The sequence below is a fragment of the Diabrotica undecimpunctata genome, chromosome 7, assembly GCF_040954645.1.
Source record: "Diabrotica undecimpunctata isolate CICGRU chromosome 7, icDiaUnde3, whole genome shotgun sequence".
NCBI classification, from domain to species: Eukaryota; Metazoa; Arthropoda; class Insecta; order Coleoptera; family Chrysomelidae; genus Diabrotica; species Diabrotica undecimpunctata.
Window position 1 is genome coordinate 61,124,235 of NC_092809.1, and position 26,848 is coordinate 61,151,082.

Below are 26,848 nucleotides of genomic sequence, written 5' to 3' on the forward strand. Positions count from 1 at the left end.
TGTGACATCTTTTAATGGTGTGTTTTGACTGATCCATATAGAACAGAAAGAAAAAACAAAAAAACCAAATACTGGAGGTTTCAATCAAGGGTCAAACCACACTGGAGGTTTCAACCAGTGTGGTTTGACCCTCGAAAGAGCTTAAACCAACATTCAAATGAAGCCATCGGTTAAATTTAAATGAACAATAGTGTTCTTACAGTTTTTCTTGTATTTTTTTTATTTCGTTTCTCTTGTTTAGTTGTTAATCTTTAATGTTAAGTTATTGTAGAGTTTTCGTAACATCTAAAAAAACCTACAAATGGTTTTTGAACTGATGATGCTTTTAAAAATAAAAGCGATACATATTCGAATAAATCAATAAAGTAGTTGACGACTTTCATTTGCGAATTATTGACCGATAAAACCTCTGCTATTCAACCATTGAATATATTTTAAATATATATGTATATATATATATATATATAATTACACTGAGCCAGTATACACTACTCTTATAATATAAGTAATAGATTTTCACCTCAAGATAAGAAAACAAATTCAATTAATAACTAATACAAATATCTAGCCTAGCCTATCCTTCTCCCTGATCAGCATATTAAATTTGTAATGTTAATCTATCTATATATATATATATATATATATATATATATATATATATATATATATATATATATATATATATATATTAATTTGTGATTAATAATGTGACGTTATTTGTTCAATTATGTTGAAAAATTTATGCAAATAAAAATTTACTCTACTCTACTATCTACTAATATTTGGTTTCGCCTATTATGACAGTATTTTTCGGTCCAATTTAAATTTGTCTCCAAAACAAATTTAAATTGTTATATCTCAGCAAACTTAAATTGGTGTTTTATAGCACATACATTTTTCTTGGTTAAAAATAAACAAATTACGTTTTTTAGTTACAAGATACAGCAAATTTTGAAAATTAAGTCAACTGACCAATTATACAAGATTGTAAGCAATATGTTTAGCCTAGTATAATGGAGTATGATATGTACTGAATTTAAAAGTTAGTAAAATAAAAGCTTTCATGTTAGTGTACCACACAGTGGCTATTGTTCATCACTACTTTTTAACATGTTCGTTAAAAAGATATATATGTAAAAATTTTGACTTTTTTTCTTAGCAAATGTTTAAAATTTATTTAGTGTATTTTTTTCTTAATGTGTTGTGAATTCTATTGAGTGAAACAACTTGTTTCTGAATGTAGCTAAATGTAACCACATAACTTTTTATAAATGAAATAAAAATGTGAGTTCAGAGTACACTATTGACAGTAATGCTCTTAAATATTTTGATGTAATTAAATACGATACATACAGACGATAGTGATTTAGAATCAACGCATATAAAAAGTTTTAAGCAAAGGTGAGTTTATGCAGGTCTGGTATTTTAGATAAACTTTTAAGTGGTTAGACATTGTCCTGAACTGCTTAAAATAATTTACTTAAATGTTCGCTCTAGTAACCTGAGATTTAGTCGAATCCATAATACTAATTAATATGGATTTACATGCCTATATACATTTAAAGAACATTCAAAGTTATAAATATTAATGGTATTTAGAATTTGCACTTAAGAGGAAAGTCAGAAAAAAAGTTTGAAACAATCTAATGAAAAGGATTAGTTATGTTTGTTTGCTTTATTATATATTGTTAGTTGTAAGGTTAAATAATTTATCACCGGTTTAATCATATTTTTGCAATAATTTTAAAAATAAAGAAAAATAAAACCTCTAGTCAAAACATGAATGTTCAAAAATAAAACAAAGTCAATGATTTTATTCGAAGAGCATATGAAACTAATCCCCAAAATTTTCCTTATCTTCGTCAGATGATGTTTCCTCGTCTATATCTATTACCAAAGGCTGCACTTTGGTTGATAAAACAACCTTTTCTTTTTCGTAACTCTCTATAATTATTTTATGGGTATGGCGAACATAATTTTTCCACTGCTCCCTAGTTACATTATTGATAGCTGTTGCCCAAACTTCTAAAACATTTTTATTCCCCAATATGTGCTGATCATAAAACCGTTTCGTTTGACTCCACACCATTTCAATAGCATTAAAGTGAAAGTGATAGGGAGGCAAACGAAGTACTTCATGACCAGCTTTGTTAATTATCTACAGCATAATGTTTTGGAGATCTGGGAAGAGCTTTAATAATATTTAATAAATTTGTCTTAGAAGTATGCAGTGGAAATAGAATGCCTTTACTTCTAAGCCATCCTTCCAATTCTTCTTTTTTCCAAGATTGGGTTGGCCATTTATTTACTTGCCGACTGTGATAACTAGCATTATCAAAGATGATCATTGATGGTTCCTCCAATCTTGGTAGAAGATCTTTCTCCAACCAACCCTCGAAAATATCAGCATCCATTTCTCCATGATAGTCTCCCGTTTTGGATCCCGATTTAAAAATTAAACTTGCTCCGTTTATAAACCCATGCTCTGAGCCTGCATGTAAAACTATGTACCTACAACACAAATAATTCGATCTAATAAAAACAAATTTCTTTACATGTAATGAAAATATGCTATCTGTAAAAAATATACTTTATTAGTTTTGGAACTAAAGTCCTGGAACAGAAAAAAAACCCATTTTAGTCAGTTAAGAGAATTAATAAATTATATAAGAAAACATATTTATTTACTTACCTCACACCATCACCGCTTCTTTTTCTTATTCCTTTATTTGTCCCATCCTGCCAAGATCTTCTAACGGATCCAGAAGAAAATATCCATGCTTCGTCTATAAAAATTAAGGGCTTTTTGTAAACTCCCCTTTGGTCATTTTCATGGTAAATCCTTAAAAAATTATGCCTCATCTGTACTACGTGAGGAACTTCCATGAAATGTTTTTGTGGCCTGTCTATTTTGTATTTGAATCCTATTTCTTTCAAGATCAGAAAGAGGCTTATTTTTCCTCCCTCATAAATAAATTTGTCTCTTAAAACCTTCAGCAGACTAGATATTGTAAGAGGCAACTCTAAAACAATTATTAATTTTTAGGTAGTTTATATTGCCGAGTTGTAAATTTTCTCGGAAAGAGTGTCAATATACGAAGCCGTAACAACTATATACTCAAACACACTAAAATACATGCAAAATTCAGATAGTTGACAGTTTACGTAATTATTTAATTACTAATAATATAGGTTCAATCAGCAACACAAAACAAAATTATACTTAACTCTAGCAGAATTAATTAATAATAAAAAGTTTAAAAACTTTAAGTTGGTTGCCTACATTTGGCGCAACTTAACGATATAAACTAAATTTGCCTAACTTTTTTGTAAAATATATTTTTTATATAAAATAGAAACTTACTTTCTTCATACATGCGATAAATTTCTAAGCGAATTTGATTTTTGACACTATGATTTAAGTCAGTCGTTAATTTTCTTTTGCGACTTTTCTTCTTTAACGTGAGGGTTGTATTAGGACCATCTTTATATTTCCGCACACTTTTTTCTGAGACCTTCAGACATTTGGATGTTAACTGAAATGTTTTTGATATTAAGAACATTTGTAACATTTTAACAGGGTTACCTCAACTTACCTCAACAGGGTTTTCATTCGGCAAATAATTAAAAAAAAATTATAGGCATTTTGAATAAACCGCTGTGCAGTTTCATTACCTTGTAATTTAGGAACAGCATCCTTACTCATTCAAAAATATTAACTTTTAAAGAACATTTTATCATATTTATTAAAGAAAAACTTACCAACGCATTAGCTGATGGAACAAATGGAAAACTTTGACTATCCATAATAATAAAATTCAAAATAACTAATTAACTAAATAGAACTAACAAAAGAATTAAGCAATAAAACTATATTAAATACAATTTAATAAAACTATATTAAAAATAAACAACGCGAATAATACAAATATTTACTAAAATATGTTAAATTGTAACAACTCAAATATATTTTAAATATACAGGAAATATTTTATGGGTTTAGTATACACTTCCACTATTTGGAATAATTCTTCTTTTTTTAAAGAAAGAAGTCTGCAATAGTATGATACTTGAGCTATTAATACTGAGAAGTAGGAATTGTTGTGTTGTAGGTTTCCGACAATGAATCTGTCAAAATATGCCCGAGCTAAGCGAATGGAGTTTAATTGAAATTGATTAATGACAGCAGACAGTGTACATTTTGCACGTCATTTGTTGTGGCCATTTTGATATTCCTGACTCACCAAAAAAGGTTTAAGGTGTAAAATAGGTTTAGGTTTTTGATGAAGAGTAACACGTTGAAATATACGTCTTCATATCTGTGCTTCTAATTCTAATATACGAAAATCAGCTTACAAGGTCAACCCTCTTTTGTAGAGTGATTAGTTTGAAGTATATAAGGAAGTATATGTCCGCCTTGGCCTTATCGAACTTTTTATATCTCTTGTTTTAAGGGACAAGATGATTGAGTTAACAGTTAAGACTTTGGATTCTCAAAACCACCAATTCACAGTTGAGGATGACGTAAGTAAAATCTGACTGTATTCTTAATTATTTGTTACTAGAGACATAGCAACTAGTACGTTTTTACCGTATCCAATTTTCGTAAGTCTTACATTGATTTCCAGTATTCTGCGTAGTAAACCCGTAGGGACAAAATGCGTATATCAGTTTTTAACGTTATATGGTTACTTATAAATAATTTAAATACATTTAATTAACTAGTAATAGAGCAACATTCACTATTAAGAGCAAGGCATATGACACAATACTTCAAAGGTGATTTGGAAAACAAAATATACCTACTAAACTAAAATATATGTGCCTATAAGCTTATAAATATAGAAGATTATGACGAGATTTCACTGCAATGCAATAATCATGTTTAACATTTTTAAATGTTAAAAAAACTGTCAGGCAGTTTAACCAATTTAAGAACTTATTAGTACTTATATGAAGAAATATACCAAAAGTTTTGTTCTTAAGTATGGAAAAGCTGTTAAACATGGAGATATGGATGAGGAAAATAATATCTATGAAAAAGTTGACATTCTGATATTTTATTTTTACAAAAATAAAATATCACTTAAGCCACTCATCTATTTCTATTAAGTCCTTTTCCACATCAGTTTATAATTTTCTGGGATCTTTATTGGCATACAGAAGACCAGTGTTATCAGCATACAGATATAACATGGACTCCAGCAGTAAATTGGATAATGAACTCATATAAATCATGAACAGTGTTGGTCCCAATATAGACCCTTAAGGAACTCCACATGCAATATCTTCAGCTGAGTTTAGCACATTGTTACATAGTGTTTTTTGTATTCTGCCACTTAAATAGTCCCTCAACCAAACTAAAGCCATTCCAGTTATTCCATAATGTTCAAGCACTAAAATAACTATGTCATGGTCAACTGTAGTGAAAGCTTTTTGCAAATCATGGGATACAAATACACAAATTAACCCTTTGTCTAATTTGTTCTATATATCTGTAATTAAATCAGTAGCAGCACAGCAGCAGAGACTGTACTTGTCTAGGTTGCTTTGTGTCCCCTCCTTTATACAATGGTACCACTATAGCAATTTTTACAGAGTTTGGGAGTAATGAAGTGATAAAAGCGAGGTTAACTAATTTAGTTATAATCAGTAGCAGCTCCTGGAGATTTTCCTTTTTTAGTTTTCTTATTGACCTCTCTAATATGTTTTTTTGATATTTTTGCCATTTGAATAATATGTATTTTCCTGGCTCTATATTTACTGGAGGTTTTGATGGAGGTCATGTTATTTGATAGATTTTTCTACAAGGGCAGTTGGTTTAATTTATTATATATGAATGAAGCTTTAAATTCTATAAGAGAAATACTCACTCATAATTGTTTATTTAGGTGCTGGTATAATTTTAATATGAAAATAAGTTATAGGTAAATTTATCAATTAATATAAATACTGTGTGTGTATGCAATCAAATTACGGTACCTGTGATGCTGTGATGTTGATGTATACTTCTTCTTCTTCCTCAGTGCACTGATTCGGGAACAAAATCTTCTCACAATGTCACGTGGTCAGGGTACTAGTTACACAAATACTGGAGTGTTTAGCGCGCCGAATTATACAGGACTATGTCTAAACTAAGATTGAAAAATGCCTCGTCCCGTAGCTTGCTCCCTTCAGACTAGGAGGGGGACTGTACAGGTCCGTATTAATTTACCAAGACATACACACACGTTAAGTAAAGAATTAAATATAAAAAATAAAATAATAAAAATTACTAATAAAAACTGAGAATATATGTGGAGGGACGTAACATTCCCACCCACCAAAATGCATATTTGCATTTTTAGTCAATATAAGGCAAAGGGCATAGCGTAACCAAAGGTCGCCTAAGTTCACCTTTCGCGGTTTGTACGATAGCTACGCGAGCAATATCATCTTGACCAAAAATTAAAGTTTTAATTCGACCCATTTGCCATTGTAAGGGAGGCTTGGTCTCATTACGTATTAGTACGAGTGTACCTATATTAGGATTACCCTCATTTTTATGCCACTTCGAGCGTTGATGAAGAGTATGTAAATATTCTCTGCTCCATCTTTGCCAAAAGTCTGCATGTAATCGTTGCAGCAATTGCCAACGACTTAGTCTATTTAAATGAACATCACTGTAATCCCGATCGGGAATTATCTTTAAAGGCTCTAGTGTAAGAAAATGACCAGGTGTTAACACTGAAAAATCATTTGGATCATTACTGACAGGACATAAGGAACGACTATTTAAGACAGCCTCTATTTGTATGAGTAATGTATTGAATTCTTCATAGGTTAAAACCTGTTCGCCTATGACTCTAGACACATGTGTTTTTACGCTTTTTATACCTGCTTCAAACAATCCACCAAAATGGGAAGCGGCCGGAGGATTTAAATGCCATGTAATGACGTCGTTTTTATCAAAATGTGACTTAATGTCTTCTAAATAGGATTTTGCTCCTACAAAATTTGTTCCGCAATCAGAATAGACAACAGAGCAACGTCCTCGACGTGCTATAAAACGTCTGAATGAGGCTAAAAATGCCTCGGTACTAAGTTCAGATACCAATTCTAAGTGCAAAGCCTTAGTGGCAAAGCATACAAATAGGCAAATATAGGCTTTCGTTCGTTTAGCATTTTTAAGCTTATTGGCTCGTATCAGAAAAGGACCGCCAAAGTCGACGCCAACGCAAGAAACTGGTTTGGCCTTGGAGGTTTTAGTCTCCAACAGGAAAGACATTTTGAAAGAACACTACGAATAACACGTTTGGATGAAATTATCCAAAAGTTTTGTGACAAGGCGAAGTGCGTACCTTGAATGCCTGCATGTAGATGTACAATATGGATTTCCGAAATAAGTAATTTAATAAAATTACCTTTGGAAGGTAAAAGAAGAGGAAAGCGCTTGTCATACGCTAATTCTGACTGGCTAAGTCTTCCGCCCACTCTTAGGAGATCATGTGAATCAAAAAAGGGATTTAATTTTTTCAAATATTTGAATTTTATAGAATTACCTTTAACCTGTTCTATTTCCTCCTTCAAATATCTTTGTTGCACTAATCTAATTAGTTGATTAGTGGCGTTACTTTGTTCCTGAATAGAAAGCCTTCCAACTGTTTTCTTTGATTGACTGATTTTAGGTTACCAACAAATCTAAGAACATAGGAAAAGATACGTTTTAATTTTGAAAAGGAAGAAAATCGATTACAGAGATTATCGACAAATTCATTAGATGGAAAAGACAAAAGACAACTTTTCTGTTTCAATTCTAAGTTATGTTCAATAGAATCGGCCAAAGAGAATGACCAGTTATCTTCAGTAGTGCGAAGAAACTCCGGACCCACCCACCAAGCAGGAGTATTTAAGAAATCCTCAGGGAAAAGTCCACGGGATCCGTGATCCGCACTATTTAATGAAGAAGGAATATATCGCCAGTGTTTTGAAGCTATCCTGTCTTGAATATAAGAAATTCTGTTACTGACGAAGGTTTTCCATTTATATGGCTGTGAATTAATCCAATGAAGAACAACAGTCGAATCTGACCATGCGTAAATTCTACTAAACTGTATAGTGAGAGTCTGCAGTATATAAGATAATAATTTACTAAGAATTACTGCTGCATTGAGCTCGAGACGAGGAATAGTTTGCACCCTGGTAGGAGATACCTTTGTTCGGGCTAAAAGAAAATAAGTTTTGATGACTCCTGTATCATAACACACACGAAGGTATGTAACAGCAGAAGATCCACGTAAAGAAGCGTCGCAAAAGCCATGAAGCTCACAGGAAATAATTGCATTTAAAGAAATATGACGAGTTATTATAGTAAACTTAGACAGTATAGGCAGTTCAATTTTAAATTGTTCCCACCTTGAAGTAATTTCCAAAGGTGGAGTTGCATCCCAATCTAAATTAAGTAGCCAAAGACGTTGAATAATAGTCTTCACTATCAAAGTGACAATAGAGGACCAAGAATACAAACAAGTATGGAGAGATTACTACAGAGAGCTCTTGACGGAGGAAACAACAGAAGAAGAAATGCATAACGAGGAGGAAAAGGTGCACGAAGAAGAAGCAGATGAAGTAGATATCGAAATTTTAAAAGAACCAACATTTGAGGAATTGGATGAAGTAATACAGAGAAGCAAAAATGGAAAAGCCCCTGGTAAAGATGGCATTAATATGGAACTAATAAAATACGGGGGAAGGGAACTAAGAGGAAAAATACTGGCACTATTGAAAAACATATGGAAAGAAGAGAAAATGCCAGGGGACTGGGAGGTAGGGCAGATCATAACAGTACATAAAAAGGGAGACCAACAAATCTGTGAAAATTATAGAGGAATAACGTTACTAAATACAACATATAAAATATTGACATCAATAATAAAAAAGAGGTTATCAAAGATCACAAAGAAGACAGTAGGACAGTACCAATGTGGATTCACAGAAGGAAGATCTACAATAGATGCAATACACACAATAAAACAAATAATGGAAAAAGCAAACGAGTATAAATTAGAATTGGAAATGTTATTCATAGACTTCAAACAGGCATTTGATTCAATTAAAAGGAACGGATTAATGATAGCACTTAAAAAATTAAAAATTCCACATAAACTCAGAAAATTAATAGAAATGACAATGAGAACTACAAAAATAAGCATAAAGACACAAAGAGGAGAGACAGAGGAATTCATTATAAATAAAGGGATGAAACAAGGAGATGCCTTATCAACAACGCTATTTAATCTAGCATTAGAATATGTACTACGAAATATAAATAAAGGAAATCTCAGAACAAGAGGTGGTCAAATAATTGCATATGCAGACGATATTGCTATTATTGCAAAGAACAGAAAAATAATGAAAGAAATGCTAGAAGAAATAAGAGAGAAAGGGGAGGTAATGGGGCTAAGATTAAATCAAGAAAAGACAAAAATATTAAGATTAGGGAAAAAACCAATGAAAGAAAAAATCAAAATAGGAAGTTCTGAGTTTGAAGAAGTAGAATACTTCAAATACCTAGGAGTTACAATAAGTAAATCCGGAGAAAGGAAATCCGAAATAAAAGAAAAAATATTAGCAGTGAATAAAGCTTATTTTGCAAACAAAACATTACTTAAAAGCAAAACACTGACTAAAAAAAGTAAGATGAGCATTTATAACACCATAATTAGGCCAATATTATTATATGCAGGAGAAACAATGACGATGGTTAAAAAAGATGAAGAAGACTTAAGAATAGCAGAGAGAAAGATTATGAGAACCATACTAGGACCAATCAGAACAGAGCAAAATGAATATAGAAGCAGAACAAATGCAGAAATTAAGGAAGAACTTAAGGAAGACATCGTAACTAAAATAAAGCAATGCAGAGTTAGATGGTTAGGTCACATTTGGCGAGCAGGCGATGAGGCAGTGACATACGCAATGATAGAATGGAATCCAGGAGGAAAAAAGAGAAGAGGAAGACCGAGATCAAAATGGCTGCAAGAAGTTGAAGAAGACCTCCAAAGGGCAGGAGTCAGAGAATGGAAAGGAAGAACTAGAGACAGGAAAAAATGGAGAGATATTGTCAAGAAGATAAGATAAACAAAAAAGACTGATCCACTTAAGAAATCGGATCTAGAAAGCATTTGCGGTTTAACCCCACACTGGGGTGTATAGCCATTATATATATATATCAAAGTGACAGGATTAAGAATACCGTAAGGATCGAATATGCGAGCTATTTGGGATAAGAGATTTCGCTTTGTACAGGAAGCTTGAAGAGGTAAAATTTTGTAAAAGAAATCATCAGATGATGGATTCCATCCAAGTCCTAATACCTTCAACGAAGATTGATCTAAGTCAAATGAAAAAGACTGTTGCAGAATATGATCCAAAGGAATATTAGCGAGAGAGAATAACTGAGGGGCATTACTTGCCCATTTTCGTAACTCAAATCCACCACGTTTCAATAAAGATATTAATTCTTTTATAGCAAGAACACTATTTTCTAAAGAATCCTTTCCTGTCACCACATCGTCTACGTAAGTATCTTTTAGGAGTATAGATGAGGCTACAGGTAAGTCCGGTTCGTCGAGTGCTAGCTGCTGTAGAGTACGAATTGCAAGATATGGTGAGCTAGACACACCGAAAGTAACCCGAGTAAGTTCGTATTCAACAATAGATTCCTGTTCCGAAAAACGCCAAAGTATTCTTTGAAATCTTTGTTGCTCAGGAGCGATAAGAATCTGAGTAAACATGGATTTAATATCTGCAGTAAAGACGTATTTATGAAACCTGAATTTAAGCAATAAATTTACAAGATCATTTTGTAATTTTGGACCTGAATATAACGTATCGTTTAAAGACGGAAAGTTAGGGGCGTGTGCAGAAGCATCAAACACAACGCGCAATGGAGTAGTACTGGACTCCTTGTAAATACAATGGTGTGGTAGATAATAAGCATTATTTATTGCCGTACTTGGCTGCATAGGATTTAAATAATGATTATCTATGATAATGAAACTTTTGATAAAGCTTGAATATTGAATCTTAAGTGATTCATTTTTGGCAAATCTGCGCTCTAACGAACTAAATCTTTGTAAGGCTAAACGTTTTGTGTCGCCAAAAGAAGGTATTTCGTTTTTGAAAGGCAGCTTTACTACAAATCTGCCCTCGGAATTTCTATAAGTGGTATGAGTATAAAGCTTCTCACAGAATGAGTCTTCCGGAGAATAAGATTTAACTTCTGGTACTTCCTCAATGGCCCAGAATTGTTTTAATGTCGCATCTAATTGCTCAGAATCATTAGCAGAAAATGACGTGAAAAAGGAATGAATATTTGTTATATTTGTAGGTGGAATATTTCCCATCAAAACATAACCGAAACTTGTTTCAAGAGCTGAAAGCTGATCATTACGGGTTTTAATAATTCCTCCTGTTAAGATGTAAGGAAAGATATTTGCTCCTAATAGAACATCAACTTTACCTGGAATATTTGCCATTTTATCAGCCAACCTTAAATGTTGAAGATACGGCAAGTTGTCTAAAGAAATTGGAACAGTTGGCATGTTTTGACAGATTTGAGGAAGAATTATTGCATCTATCTCGCAATGAAAGTTTATGTCATAAGACGAAGAAATGTTCAATTTTACGCCTGATTTGGCTGGGGTGCACATTCTATCAAGACCTTGTATCGATAAAGCCGCATTGAATTTAGGGAGACTTAATTTGTCTGCACATTCTTTACTAATGAAGTTAGCTTGAGACGCACTGTCTAATAAGGCTCTAACTTCCAAGGCTTTACCAAAACGATCGAGAACATAGATTGTAGCTGTAGCTAGCAAGACATTATTTGTCAAAGTATTTGATAAGGCGGAAACAGAGGGCATAGGATCGTTAGATGAACTAGCAACCTCGTTGTGAGAAGAAGAAGAAGAATGATCATTCGCATTGAGATTATCAAAATGAAGAGCAGTATGATGTTTTTTATTACAATGTGTACATCTTTTGGATGAAAGGCATTTGATCGTAACATGAGTTTTAGACAAGCAGTTTATACAACATTTATTCTGTTTAGCAAAGTCAAAACGTTTTTGAGGTGATTCAGCAAGAAATTGATTGCATTTAAATAAAGCATGATCCGAACCACAAAATAGACACTTATTTTTGACAGAACTGGTCAAAAATGTAGAAGTTTGACGAGATGAATACCTTACGTTATTAGAAGTATCGGAATTAATAGATTTAACATTTTTGCTGACTTGTCTTTTATATGACTCCAATGAAGTGCAACGCTGCAATGCGAACTTATAAACTTCCTCATAGGAAGGTACATTTTTTGAAGCAAAGTGTAATTCGAAAGCTCTAACTGTTTCTACATCCAATTTGTCCATCAGTAAATTCATTAGAATAAAGTCCCATTGAGCGGGAGAAAAAAGTAATTTTTCTAAAGAGGCTAAGTTTTCATTGAAAATATCTAATAATTTTCTAAGGGAAACAGGATCATTAGTTTTAACCACACTGGCATTTTGAATATTTTTCCATAATGCTCTAGATAAGTCTCGTTTACCTTCATAGCGATCAATTAAGGTGTTGTAAGCAATTATATAATTAGAATCTTGCAGCTTAATGCTTTTAATTAAATTGTAAGGTACTCCCTTAAGTGATTGCAGAAGATAACTAAACTTTTCTATATTAGAAAGATCAGAATTATTATGTACAAGAGCATTATATAAGTCTATAAAAGTGGGGAAATCTGTAATCTCGCCCGCAAATATACTTAAATTTAGTTTAGGAAGATTTGCGTTACGTTTTGATTTGATTTGTGGATCAGCGGACACATTTTGAGTTCCACTAGAAGTATTGTTTAATAAAGAATTATGTTTAAAATAAAGAGAAGCTATTTTATTAATACTATTGGCAAATTCAAACCTAATTATTTCTTCCGTATCCAAATTTGCTTCTTCCTCGACAGCAATTAAATTAATTAATTCAGTATGCTGATTATTGAAGCTAGTATTGATAGCTTCATAATCTTTTGCAGCAAAGAGAAACCCTGGAATTAATGAGGCATCAACCAACACTTCATCTGCCAGCTTTTCCATTTGTTTAATCTTACAAATGTCAACGTTTCTCAATGCACGCAAACGAACAATTCTATTTGAACTTCTGGAAGACATTATTGTATAAAGAGAAATTTATGTAACACAAAGAACCTTTAAAGAATGATCTCAATAAATTCAATATGTACTCGTATATGTAATATATGTAATACTTTTAAAGTTATGAAGCTCAATAAGTATCAGTAAGAATAAATATTTATTATATGTGAGTATGTATAATCGAGCAAACAAAAAAAAAACACTCCAAGTATTATTTAAACAAAATCAATATATATTTATTTAATTGTAACTAGAAATATACGCCTAAAATATTTTTAAAACCAGTGTTCAATTAATATTGCGTTTTTTTTAATTTCCTAAGTTATATAAAATAAATATATAATCATATAAACCCCTTGTATTTAAAGAATTCTAAATTGTACTACCCACAGAAATTGTACGTGCTTTTTGAGAGTTTTGTCAGAGGGTCAGGTAGAGACCTCGCTTGGGATTATCGCATCCGTTGCCAGATGTGTACCGCTGTGGAATTTTTTCAATGATTTTAAACGACCTTTGATAAGAAGCTTTTGCCCAAATATTTAAAAATTTATATAATTTGATCACGTTTTTAATTGAATAAATTACTTTAAACTAATTTTAATGCGGATCTGAAGGACCAATGAATGAAGCTTTAAATTCTATAAGAGAAATACTCACTCATAATTGTTTATTTAGGTGCTGGTATAATTTTAATATGAAAATAAGTTATAGGTAAATTTATCAATTAATATAAATACTGTGTGTGTATGCAATCAAATTACGGTACCTGTGATGCTGTGATGTTGATGTATACTTCTTCTTCTTCCTCAGTGCACTGATTCGGGAACAAAATCTTCTCACAATGTCACGTGGTCAGGGTACTAGTTACACAAATACTGGAGTGTTTAGCGCGCCGATTTATACAGGACTATGTCTAAACTAAGATTGAAAAATGCCTCGTCCCGTAGCTTGCCCCCTTAAGACTAGGAGGGGGACTGTACAGGTCCGTATTAATTTACGATGACAAGACATACACACACGTTAAGTAAAGAATTAAATATAAAAAATAAAATAATAAAAATTACTAATAAAAACTGAGAATATATGTGGAGGGACGTAACAATATATATATATATATATATATATATATATATATATATATATATATATATATATATATATATATATATATATATATAATATAAAGTTTTATTTTGAGGTTGCAGTCATTAATAGGGCAGGAAAGTAAAACTCTTTGTTCTTAAATCATATATATATATATATATATATATATATATATATATATATATATATATATATATATATATCCTCTGCTCTATTGAATGTAGAGTTATAATATTGTAACTCATGAATTGTTACTGTCTTTTTTATATGTTTTGAGTTGTGGATAATATGATTTAATGTTGACCTTATTTTTTGCTGTTGTTTTGTGTCTCTGATAGTTTATTTGAGAAATAATGTTTTTTTGCTTTAGCCACTGCATCTATTAACTCTTTTCATCTCATTAGTAGTGTGCAGTTTATAGTTATACCATCAGGGGGAAGAGCATGTTTGTTGTGGACCTCTGTTCCCGACAACTAAGTTTTTTTTATTACTAAGCTGTTTTCTAACGCCAATCCTATCAACCTTTGCTCATTTCCATTGATTTTGTCATGCATACTGTTTGTTTCTGCATACATATACATAGGTTTAAAAAACAAAACTTTATGTCATGTTTTGGTATTTTACCTAACTCTTCTGCTAATAATTCATATAATATGTATTTGTCTTTATCATCCTTCTCTTCAGCCAGAGCATGTGTATTTAGAATGATTTTGTTTCTCTTTCTTCCTCTTATTCTTTAAAGGCACATTCTATTATTATATTGGCATACAATTTATATATACTGGGGTGCAAAATTAACCGGACACTCAATTTTTTTTGTTTTTTGGTGGTGTTTAGATCGAAACTTGTTTAATTTGTTTGATTTTAGGCATTTTATGCCTTATTAGCGAAGTTTTTTTCTTGTTTGAACCTGTTTAAATGTTTTTTGCGAACAAAAACACTTTTACACATACGTTTTGTTATTAATGTGAAATATTGGCTTAGTATTAATTTAAGTTTATTGTGGTACTGTACCTGATTATAAGTTCGGCTGTAGGTTTTTGATTGTCTCCTGTTTAAAACTTGCATTAAAAAAATTATGACACCAGAAGAAGTAGCACAAGCTATTGCTTTACAGGATGATGGGCGGAGCATTCGTTACATCGCAAACGCTTTAGGAATTTCTCGAAGTACAGTGTTTGATGCAATACAAAGATTTCGGGAAACAGGACAATACACTAGGAGACCAGGTCAAGGTAGACAAAGAACCACAAGTCAAGTTGAAGATCGCTTTCTTAGGTTACAAGCATTACGCGATCGTACATTATCAGCACCAGTACTTGTTCAACGATTAAATGATGTCTATAGAAACACAGTTTCCGTTTATACCGTTCGAAGACGCTTAAATGAATATGGATTAAGGTCCAGAATACCTGTCACGGGACCTCTATTAACAGCAGATCATTGGAGGCAACGTTTACACTTCGCTCGCGAACATCTTAATTGGAGTGTTGACGATTGGAGTGCTGTGCTTTTCACGGATGAATCAAGATTTAACAGATACTCATCGGATGGACGGCATAGGATATGGAGAAGAACTGGTGAACGTTATCAGCAATGTTGTTTTGCTCCGAGAGTTCAATTTGGTGGAGGTGGTATAATGGTGTGGGTAGGCATTTCCCTAGAGGCTCATACAGAACTTGTTACAATTCAAGGGGGCAGTTTGAACTCTCAACGGTATATTCAGCAATGTTTGGAAGATCACGTAGTGCCATTTGCCCCATTTATTGGAGAAAACTTTCGTCTAATGCAAGATAATGCTCGTCCGCACATCGCAAGAATAACACGGGATTACTTGGATGAAGTTGGAATTCGTTTATTACCATGGCCGCCAAGAAGTGCAGACTTAAATCCAATAGAGCATGCATTAGATATTCTGGGACGACATATTCGACGTAACCATGGTGAGTTTGAAACCATGAATGATTTGGAGCAAGCAGTTCGTGACGAATGGGAGCAAATCCCTCAAGCAGACTTTGCTACCTTGATCCGAAGTATGCCTGATCGAATAAGGGCCGTAATTAGGGCTCGTGGAGGTAATACACTCTACTAAACATTGTTTTCCATAAAAATTGTTTATATTAAAATAAAAAATAATATTTTTTTCTTTGCAGATTTTTAAATTTTTTGAATTGTTTATTGTTTTTTCTGAGTAACATTCTTGAGTTGTAATAAATTTGACTTTTAAATTTTGTCTATTATTAAATACTTAATTGGGAACATCTTAAACTCTTTTAAACTCCAGTTTTTAGGAAAAATCATAAGTGTCCGGTTAATTTTGCACCCCAGTGTATTTCTCCTTTAACTGATTTGTAATGAAGAATACAGTTCCTGATTATTCACCAATTGTTATTTTGGTTTATTAACCATAATCTAAATAAGAAGAATGACACAAATATGTAGAAAGCATTATGGCAAAAAGCATAGAAAATCCTTTAAAATGAGAGCCTGTAAAGATATTTTTGTTACTTTGTTGTAAAGTTTCATGTACAAACTAGTTATTGTAAAATTTAAATTGTTTATCCTAGAAAGCTTTTATTATGCTTAAACTATTGGATCTACATAAATTATGAAAGCACCAAATTGAAGAGAGAAGCTTATATTATCAAATTAAATGATTTAATGATTAAAAAGTTTATGTTAAATATTGTAAAATAGGTTTACAAAAGTACTGTCATTTGAAGCTTATATAAACATTATAAATAAGTCAGACCCATCAACATGTAGGAAGTTTTGTTTTTATTTGAAATGTTGGCATTTTCACATGAATTTAAAAAAAAAAATACAATACAATTTTTATTTATAATTGTACAAAGTTTATAACAATTAATTTGTTTAAAATATATTTGACATGTTCTTGGGTCAAGAAAAGTAATTGCAAAACTAATAAACAATATTGAAGAAAAATTAACACCTATATTTTATTTTTAGATAAAAAATTAATTTTTCTGTAAAATTTATTTTTAAAAGATATTTATAACTATCATACATGAATATTCAAGTTACCTATCATTTCATAACCTTTTCTACTAATAATAATAAGAGAAAAATAAAATTTTGCAAAATAAATATTTATTTTAAACTGTTTAGACAAATTACTCGGTTAAATAAACAATTCAGAAATTAACTAATTGCATTTTTATAATCTATGCAAGGAGGTACCTATCTCAAATTAAAAAAAAACATCAATTTTCGTTGATTAGAACGGAAGATATTGCTACTTTTTTTAAATTTGAAATTATGAATTCAGTATTTGAAATAGGAAAATCTAGAGGGTGCAAATCACTTTGCTTTTAAACCCTTCATCTTTGGCGCATCATGGCATAAATTTTTTGTTGTTATGTAACGTTAGGCGTCAATTTGTAACGTTCCAACGAACATTCATTGGACGTCAATCTATGACGTGCCAACGAATATTCATTGGGTGCCAATTTGTAACCCTTCGAGGCTCAATTCGTAACATCCCAACGTTGAGCTGCTGTTGTCAACTTGTAACCGCAAACCTTAGTTTGCTGCTACAACCTGACTAACATCACTAACAACGTTGGAGCGACAAATCGTTTCCCGTTGGGACCAATTTTTAACGTCATAACCCCTAATGTATCAATTGCAAAATTGCTACATTAGACGTTACACGAAACACTCCCTGGCTAGCTCACTCAGGACGTGAATATGGCCTACTCTGGAGCAACACACGCAAACAAGTAAAAAGAAGAAACAATACACAGTTAAATTAACACATGTTTATTAAAATATTAAACAAAAAGGGCAGAAAAATACATGTTTAAATATTATATTGAATTTTAAATAAAAATTATTCGACTTCTTGCTACAGTGTTACATTATAGTAAGGAAAAATGCTTGTCACCAAATCCTAGGTTTTATCCTGGTCTTTTCTGCTATGGTTGTTAGCAAGCCATGTTGTGAGTTGTGGATTTTCTTGCCCTGGAGTCAACTCTCCTAATGGAATGATAGTGCCATTCTCAGGCCGGTTGGTCTTCTGGATGTTAATATAAATTGACCCGCACCTGAGAAATGTATCCCGGAGGTTGACTAAAATGAAAAAAAAACACACCTTGCTTCAGAAAATGGTGAAACCAAAATGAGAGACCTTGCTTGGGGGATGAATAGGTGACCAATCAAATTTAACAAAATTTTATCATTATTCACCCAAGCAAGTCGAGAAACAATTCTTATTTATGTAGCAAATAAGTAAAAGTAAGGATATATAATCTTTTAAAGCAAATGGTAATTAATTTTTACTATTGAATTATTCTAATATTAATTACAAAGTGGATTCGGTAAAAATAACAAGATATATTTATTGAAAAGCTAGATAATTTAGAATTTAGAAACATTTCTATATAGAAATGGTAGTTTGTCAAAAGTTAATTATTATTAAAATCAAAAGATATTATTAAGGATTTAAATTCAATATTTAAAACTGTAAAAATATTCGTAAAACTTTTACATACTATGTATATCAAAGAAACTATATATTTCTTATCGCTAATTTTTTATTATAAGAAATAAAAAAAAACACAAGAAATATCCACAAAAGTATGTACCTACCTACTTACATATGATAATCATAAATAATGAGATTAGAATTTTCAAAGTTAGAATTATAAAAAGATTTTTATACAACAGGTAGAATCAGGAAACCGATAAAATATATTAAACTCTTACCTCCTAATTCAGGAGACGACACAACAATTGGTTATTATACTAAAGTCATGAAGAAAATCGACATTTTTAGAAATAAAAGCCATTATATCGACTTTTGTATCGAACGGGAAGGGGGAAATGTCAACAAAAAGGAGTCTTTGTCACTAGCATTAAACTAAACAGAGAATAAAGATGGCACCTCTCGTTCCAAAGTAACAGAAATAGAGATGAAAATAAAATTCATTCTTTAGAAACTTGAGTAAAAGATAAAAATGATGATTATTAAGAAAATAGGAAAGGTAGATACTGAAATATATATGTGTAAAGAAGATAGATTTGGACGCCAACTGGTTTTTATACCAAATACCAGTAAAAATGAAAAGAGAATAATGAATCAATTAAGTAACGACATAATTCTGATACAATCTATATCTGAGAAAATATATAAAAAAATAAGAGATACAATGGAGGATATAGAAGAATATGAATTATGACAGAAGATATGGAAATTGGAGAATAGAATTAACGAAATATATTAACATAAGAAAGAAAGCAGGCAATGTAGCAGTTATAACGCTACACACTTCCACCACCCAGTAGAAAAATTTCTAAAGTACCTTGAGAAATTTTTCTCATCACTAAACTCATTATATGTTATGATCATCAAAATAATAATAAAGGTAATCTTTACCAAATAATAAAGTTATCTAGATACCTAGATATAGGTATAATAACTTGTAAGTTTAGGTACTATTATTTAAACAAAATAAAGTGAAAATGGTTAACTTGTGATAAGATATAAAAATTAATATACTTATATTAACCTAAGTCAAAAAAAATAAATGACTATCACCCAACGAATTATAGTATCCGTTAAACTAAAATTTTAACTACATAATTATAAACTATGTATTACAGTATTGTAATACTATATACACTAAATGACTTTAGAGTGAGCACTCTGGGTATTATTTCATCCCCAACGAATTATAGTATTCGTCACACTAAAATTGTAAGGTAAATAATCCTATGCTATACCTTATAGCAATTCCTTACAAGGCTTTAGAGTTAATACTCAGGGAAATATTTTATCCCAACGAATTATACTATTCGTCACACTAAAATTGGTCGTAGACCAAGAGGGAGAAAAGCTACGTTAAGGGTTATCCGTAATCTTTGGTACTGTACATCGATTATACACTGGGCCGATTGAAATCATGTTGGTATGAACGCAGTAGCTCATAATCCATGGTTAAACCTCGAAAGCGCTCCTCAGAGACGACAGTCCTGTGTACTATGAACCCCCCGACGCCATACCCTAAAGACAACCTTACCATTAAAGGAAGATCCAGTGGTATAAATGTACATCTCCACCACAGTTCGGTCCCATACATATGTAATTACATAAATATCATACAAAAACAACTAATATGGGGACGATGTATCTATCACTCATGGAGATAAACATCGTTAGAAAGACATTCTTTCAAGAATGTTAGTTCTTAAGGGAAGTTGATTTTAAACCAAGGTAATTATGATATTAGCAATATCACTAGATATGCATATAATCATTAAGTTATAAAAGATAAGATATCATAATCATCAGTAATGCAGTAGGTATATAAATCCAAATATTAGTTATCATAATACTAATCTAGATTTTAGTTGCATATATTGCATGAGATAGTATGAGTAGAACATTATAAGCAGTTAAGAAAGATAAGGTAAACATCAAAATATAAAAGAAATAAGTAAAAATTTAGTAAGACCAATCTAGACATCTATTAAGTATAAAATTTACACAAGATGAAAAGAAAACTGCACAAAATTATACTCAGTTGAACTGAAGAAGAAAAATTAGTCATAAATATACTTTGATTTAAATCCAAACGTTATGCACCTGTTAGAATAATAAAGTAATCTATACAGAAAAATTGTACAGAGCAAAGTTATACAAGAGGGTATAAAAAACAAAACCTTTCCATTGTCATTTCAAAGAGACACAACCTTACACCAGATTTCTAAATAGTAGTATGCATAAGGTTAAATCTACCTTGTAAATGCAATAAAAAAATTTCATTAAAATATAACACTCAAGAAAAAGAAAATTCATTGTAGTTATGCATTGATGAGGGCAATCATTGTGAACTAAATCAGAGAAACTTATTATGACTAAACTTCAATAGACAGTATGGTCTGGAAACAATTACATTGTTTATTAAAGATAGGAAGATAATGAGAATGAATTTTCGGCATATTGCATATGCATATTTATGGACTAAGGCAAGTCAATAAAACAGCAAATTGACATTAAGCTAGTATAAGATAAAGTAATTTTTGTACCAAATAGTATCAAAAATTAAAGGTAGGTAAATATCAAGATAATTAAGTAACACAAGTAATTTTGATTGTCAGATAAAGATAAGTATATTCTTCACAATACCTAGTAAGTCAAAGTTCTACACAAAAGACATTAAAGATACTGCATAAAATTTGGCTTACTTATGATAAAGGAAAATACAAAGCAAAGATAAGATAAGTTGTGGTAATATCATATAAAATTGCTATAACACTAAACACTATCCAGGGATCTACACAAAAGAAATGAACTAGAACTGCATAAATATAGACGTATGTATTTAAAATGTTAAAGACAATTCAAATGCAATCAAAAACTTCAAAGCTTCATAATCTTACACCAGAGGTTTCTATAAAAGAAGATATATGCATAAGATTACTTTCACTCCAAAAGATAAAGAATTATGCCTAACGCAACACCCCTAATGGGTAAATGGAAAATATTAACGCCCTTGTTAATAGTTTTCCTGCAGTGACCTCAAGTCCCGCGAAGATAAATCATCCTAGGCAATTTTTATGTGCTTGTCCGAACAAATCTCATATTTGAACCCACTCAACGGAAAAACAAGACACTTGCACTAGGTATGAAAATTAGACATAAGTTATTACCGCAATAGTTTTAATAACACCATAAAGGTAATACAAGTAGCTAACTTGCAAAGGTAAGAGATAATGTGTTATTAAACGAAGATAAAGATAAGTAAATAACAATCAAACTTGTGAAAGGTAGTAGATAAATTTTCTAGCAAAGGTTCTCATAACTAAATATTTTATTGAAAAGTCCATAAATAACGAAGATATTTGTTAACGCAGGTAATAAAAATATGTATAAGCTTAACAAAAGAGATAAGAAGATAATTTAAAATATATGCAATACAAGATATATGTAAGTTTAAATGTCACTTAAAGGTAAGATATAGTAGTATAACTGCAAGTTTTACTCAAAAGATATATTTTTAATATGCATTACTGATTTTCATCGTCACTAGAATCAGTGACATCTAATTTGATATCCCTGACATGAAAATTTCCAAGATCATTTCCATCTAGATCCTTTAAATTGTAGACTAATTTAGACAAAACTTTATTGACAATACAGGGGACAAATTTTGGCGCTAGTTTTGCAGAGAAATCATCGACAGCTTTTGATAGGACAAAATTTTTCTTCCAGACTTTATCACCAACGTGATATTTGACATCACGTCTACGAAGGTTATACCTGCTAGAATTCGTCGCATAAGAGTGACGTATTCTCTTTTGCACTTCTTTGAAAATATGAGACATATTTTCTAGTGGTCTTGGGTCGAATAGCTTGTTATTAATATTAATGACATTGCTTGCTTTGTCTTCTATTGCACCAAAGAAGGAACCGTCCAAAGGGATATTTCTGGCAAAAGTTAGAAACGAAGGACTAAATTGTGTAACTTCGTGTTTGGCTAGGCGAATAGCCTGGGCAATCTTAAAAATTTCTTTGTCCCAATCTTTATGATTATCATGTATAAAAGAACGAATAGCTGTTACGATAGTTTTGTTAACTCTCTCAGTAGGATTTATTTGAGGAAAATATCTCGCATTATACCAAATTTTTTGTACTTTATATTTATTCATTAAATTTTTGAAATCATTGGAAACGAACTGTTTCCCATTATCAACTGCGAAAATTTGTGGTACCCCAAAGATAAGAAAAACTTGATTTTCAATAAATTTAACAATAGCTGTAGAGGTAGCATTTGCCATTGGATGGACAAAAATAAATTTCGTGAACCAGTCGACAACAACTAAAAGAAAACGATTTCCATTTTTAGATCTAGGATAAGGGCCTAATAAGTCAGCAGATAAAAACTGAAATGGAAAATTAATATCTCTGTACTTTCCCATTAAACCAGCAGGAGGTACATTTCCTGGTTTACTAGCAGCACAGATTTTGCACTTACTGATATAGTTTGCGACATAAAGTCTCATTCTAGGCCAGTAATACAATTCCGTGATTCTAGAGAGCGTTTTATATACTCCTAGGTGAGCAGCTGTAGGATCATCATGAAAGAGTTTCAAAATATCTTTTCTGTGAGGAGACGGAACGAAAATTTTCCATTCTGGGGAAGGATCTGAAAACTTATTCCTTGAAAAGATATGCTTGTAAAGAACATTACCATGAACTTTAAAAGCAGGAAATTGATCTGGATTATTTTGTACTTTTTGTACCATATTATCATACCAAGTATCTGTTTTAAGATTAGATAAATCTAAAAGAGAAATTTCAGGATTTTGTTCAGGTATTCTAGAAAGGGAATCAGCCACAACATTTAAAGAACCACTACGGTGAATGACAGTGAACTTGTGACAGGATAGTTTCATTATCCATCTGGCAATTCTAGGAGAAGGGTTTTTCATGGAATATAACCACTGTAAGGATGAGTGATCAGTAATCACAGTGAAGTTTTCACTTCCTTCAATATAACACCTAAATTTTTCAATAGATAATAAAATAGCCAGCAGTTCTTTCTCAGTAGTAGTGTACTTACGTTGAGCTTTAGAGAGAGTTTTACTAAAGAAAGCTATAGGATGCTCTAAACCATCTTCTTTTTGAAATAATACACCCCCAACACCAGTGTCACTTGCATCACAAGCAAGATAAAAATGCTTGTCAAAGTCTGGACTAGCAAGAACAGGAGCAGATGTTAGTGCCTGTTTAATCTGACTGAAAGCTAAGTTAGCTTCTGGAGTCCAAACAATAGACTGTCCTTTCTTTTTACCCTTGAGTAAATCAGAAATGGGAGTACAAATGGATGCAAAATTATTCAAAAATCGACGGTAATAACCTATCAATCCGATAAGTCTACGAATTTGAGTAGTAGTTTTTGGAACTGGATATTCCAAAATAGCTTCTACTTTAGCTGGGTCAGTTCTTAACCCTTGTTGATCTACAACAAAACCAAGAAATTTAAGAGAAGGTCTACAAAACTGACACTTTTCAAAATTGACTGTAAGATTTGCATATTTAAGTCTCTTAAACAACATTTTAAGAATTTTGATATGACAATCAAAGTCAGGAGTAACAACAATAATATCATCAAGATAATAGAAAACATAAGGCTCCAGTAAAGGACCTATAACTGAATCCATAACTCTGCACATAGCTTGTGCACTATTATTTAAGCCAAAAGGTAATACATTAAAACAGAACAAACCTCTATTTTGAACTGTAAATGCAGTCTTTAATTTGGATTGATCATCCAAAGGTATCTGATAAAAAGCTTGTTTTAAATCGATTGACGAAATAAATTTAGCATCTCTTACTTTAGATATGATTGAATCTATTAAAGGCATGGGGTAACTATCAGGAACTGTTATCGAATTAAGTTTTCGACCATCAAAACAAACTCTATAGGAACTATCTTTCTTCGGAACCAACCACAAAGGAGACAACCAAGGTGTACTGGTTGTTAATGGTTCGATGACTTTCAACTTAAGCATCTTATCAACTCCTTCGTTGAGAATTTTCTGCATAGCAGGCGAAAGAGGATATTGTCTTTGCCTAATTGGTTTCGCATCACCAGTGTCTATATGGTGAGTATACAAGTGGGTTCTACCAATAGAATCTGTTGGGCCTATTTCCTTAAACAGTTTGACTACCGAATGTAGTTGTGAAAGCTGATGGGTGGATAAATTCTCTGAACTTACTATAGTATTAACAACACAAGTTGACAGTTTAGCTGTACTATACGAAAAATTTGTGAAATCCAAAGAAATTCTAAACAATTTCATAAAATCCATACCTAAAATCATTTTATGTGAGATAGAAGGAACCACTAAAACTTTTAACTTTTGTGTGCTATCAGATAAGGTAACAGGTAAAAACACATAACCTAAGGTACTTTGGACATTACCATCAGCAGTAGTTAGCTGTACTGAAATATCATAGTGAAGATGCAAATTCAACTTCTTAAGAAGAAATAAGGCTGGAGAGCCAATAATAGAGACATTACTACCAGAGTCTACAAGTGCAGATATTGTTTCACTGCCAATATTTATTGAAATATATGGTCGATTATCCTGTGTACGAATATCGAGAAGAGGATTAGTTCTACATAAAGTATCAGACGTTGAAATCAACGGAAAAGAAATATTCGCAGGACTTAAAGAAACATTGTGCGTTGTATCTATGGGAGTTTTGTCTATAGGTAAAGGATTAAAATCACAATTAGAATCAGAAGTTTCAGCTCGCGTTTTAATAATAGGTGGTAGTTGAAATGTTACTCTGCTTGTCCTTTGTTTGAAGTTTTCTTCAAATTTTTTCCTGGAATGTTCTTCCCTTTTAGGTTTGATGCAGACATTTGACTGCAATGAGGTTGATTCCTGTCTGCTATCGAACAACCTCGCGCTTCGTTTTTTGAACATTTGGGGCAATGTGCCTTAATAACGTTCTTAAAACCGCAACCATAACAAAATTTATTTTTCTGGTACCTGCACTGAGGATACACATGACCTCGTTTGTTGCAATTCCAACAAATTTCATCAAGTGAATTTGTTTCATATGAAAATTTCTTATTATTATTATTAAAGTGGGGTATAGATAACGCAGACTCAATTCTTTTACAGTAAGAGGTAAGATCAGATACAGTGTCTATATCGTGCAAAGCCAAAGCTTTGATGTAGTCTGGCAAAATACCACGTCTAATTTCAGATACTTTATCTTTCTCTGAAACGACAGAAGGTAAACGGAAGAAAAGAGCTTCAAAATTAGAGATAAATGTAGATACAGGTTCTCGAAAAGATTGCCTTGTAGAACGAATTTGTTCCCACAAATTCCTCTCATAATCTGCCGGAAGATAAGTTTCCTTTAAAGCGGCAACTAAGTCAGACCATGACTGAAATGTCTTTTTAAGAAGATGATTATGCCACCAAGTGAAAGCATTGCCATCAAACAGATCTCCTGCAGAAAGAAACAGGTCATCATTAGAACAATTCCTGGAGATTTTAAGCGTCTCAATTTGTTCAAGAAAAGGAATCAAAGGCTGTTTGCCGGAAAACTTTTGAATTCCCCATTTATAAATGGGCACAGACTTCACTACTGAAGATGCAGTATGTGATTCTACCCTAACTGGAGTAGATTCTGAAGGAAGATTAAGTTTTTCCACAATCACACCCTCAATTGACAATAATTTACTCCGTAACTGTCTTTTGAGTGTTTCCTGCGTTGAAGAAGTGGTCTTCAGACGAGATACACGGCCAGACAAATGAGTTAAACGAGAACAAATACATTTGTACCTATAATCAGACTTACTACCTGAAAATTCATCGATGATACTAGATAAATCAGCAAGAGTAGCCAAGGCCTGATTATGGTCTTGCTCAAATTCAAGAGGGACAACTGTTTCAGAGAAGCTTCTGTCTGATGCTTCCTGAGACAAAATTCCACTAAGGACTCTTCTTTTCTCATCGACAGTAGAAGGAACCTCAAGATCTCTAATAATTAACTCATAGGTTAACTCATCAGTTTT

At 31.9% G+C, this 26,848-nt stretch overlaps 2 protein-coding genes across 5 annotated transcripts in view; one reads left to right on the plus strand and one right to left on the minus strand.

The window, feature by feature from the left end:
* Positions 1-2,150: 2,150 nt before the first annotated feature.
* LOC140446398 (uncharacterized) lies at positions 2,151-2,886 on the minus strand. The gene is made up of 2 exons (XM_072538946.1): positions 2,693-2,886; positions 2,151-2,511 (listed from the first exon to the last, which is right to left on the minus strand). The coding sequence occupies exons 1-2, from the start codon at positions 2,884-2,886 to the stop codon at positions 2,151-2,153; spliced, it is 555 nt and encodes a 184-aa protein (XP_072395047.1).
* A 1,305-nt stretch (positions 2,887-4,191) lies between these two features.
* The window catches only part of LOC140445418 (uncharacterized), a 98,378-nt gene continuing 75,721 nt past the window's right edge, over positions 4,192-26,848 (plus strand). For all 4 annotated transcript variants that reach the window (XM_072537424.1, XM_072537425.1, XM_072537426.1 and 1 more), the window contains exon 1: positions 4,192-4,524. In XM_072537424.1, coding sequence (XP_072393525.1) covers positions 4,462-4,524 — 63 coding nt within the window. In that variant the 5' untranslated portion in view covers positions 4,192-4,461. The remainder of the gene's footprint in view (positions 4,525-26,848) is intronic.

Bases quoted from the DNA above. Each gene is read 5' to 3' on its own strand.
- LOC140446398 (XM_072538946.1), bottom strand. From the start codon at position 2,886: ATGGAAGTTCCTCACGTAGTACAGATGAGGCATAATTTTTTAAGGATT. The intron at 2,512-2,692 runs GTAAGTAAATAA...TTTGTGTTGTAG, and splicing joins AGAAGCGGTGATGGTGTGAG to GTACATAGTTTTACATGCAG.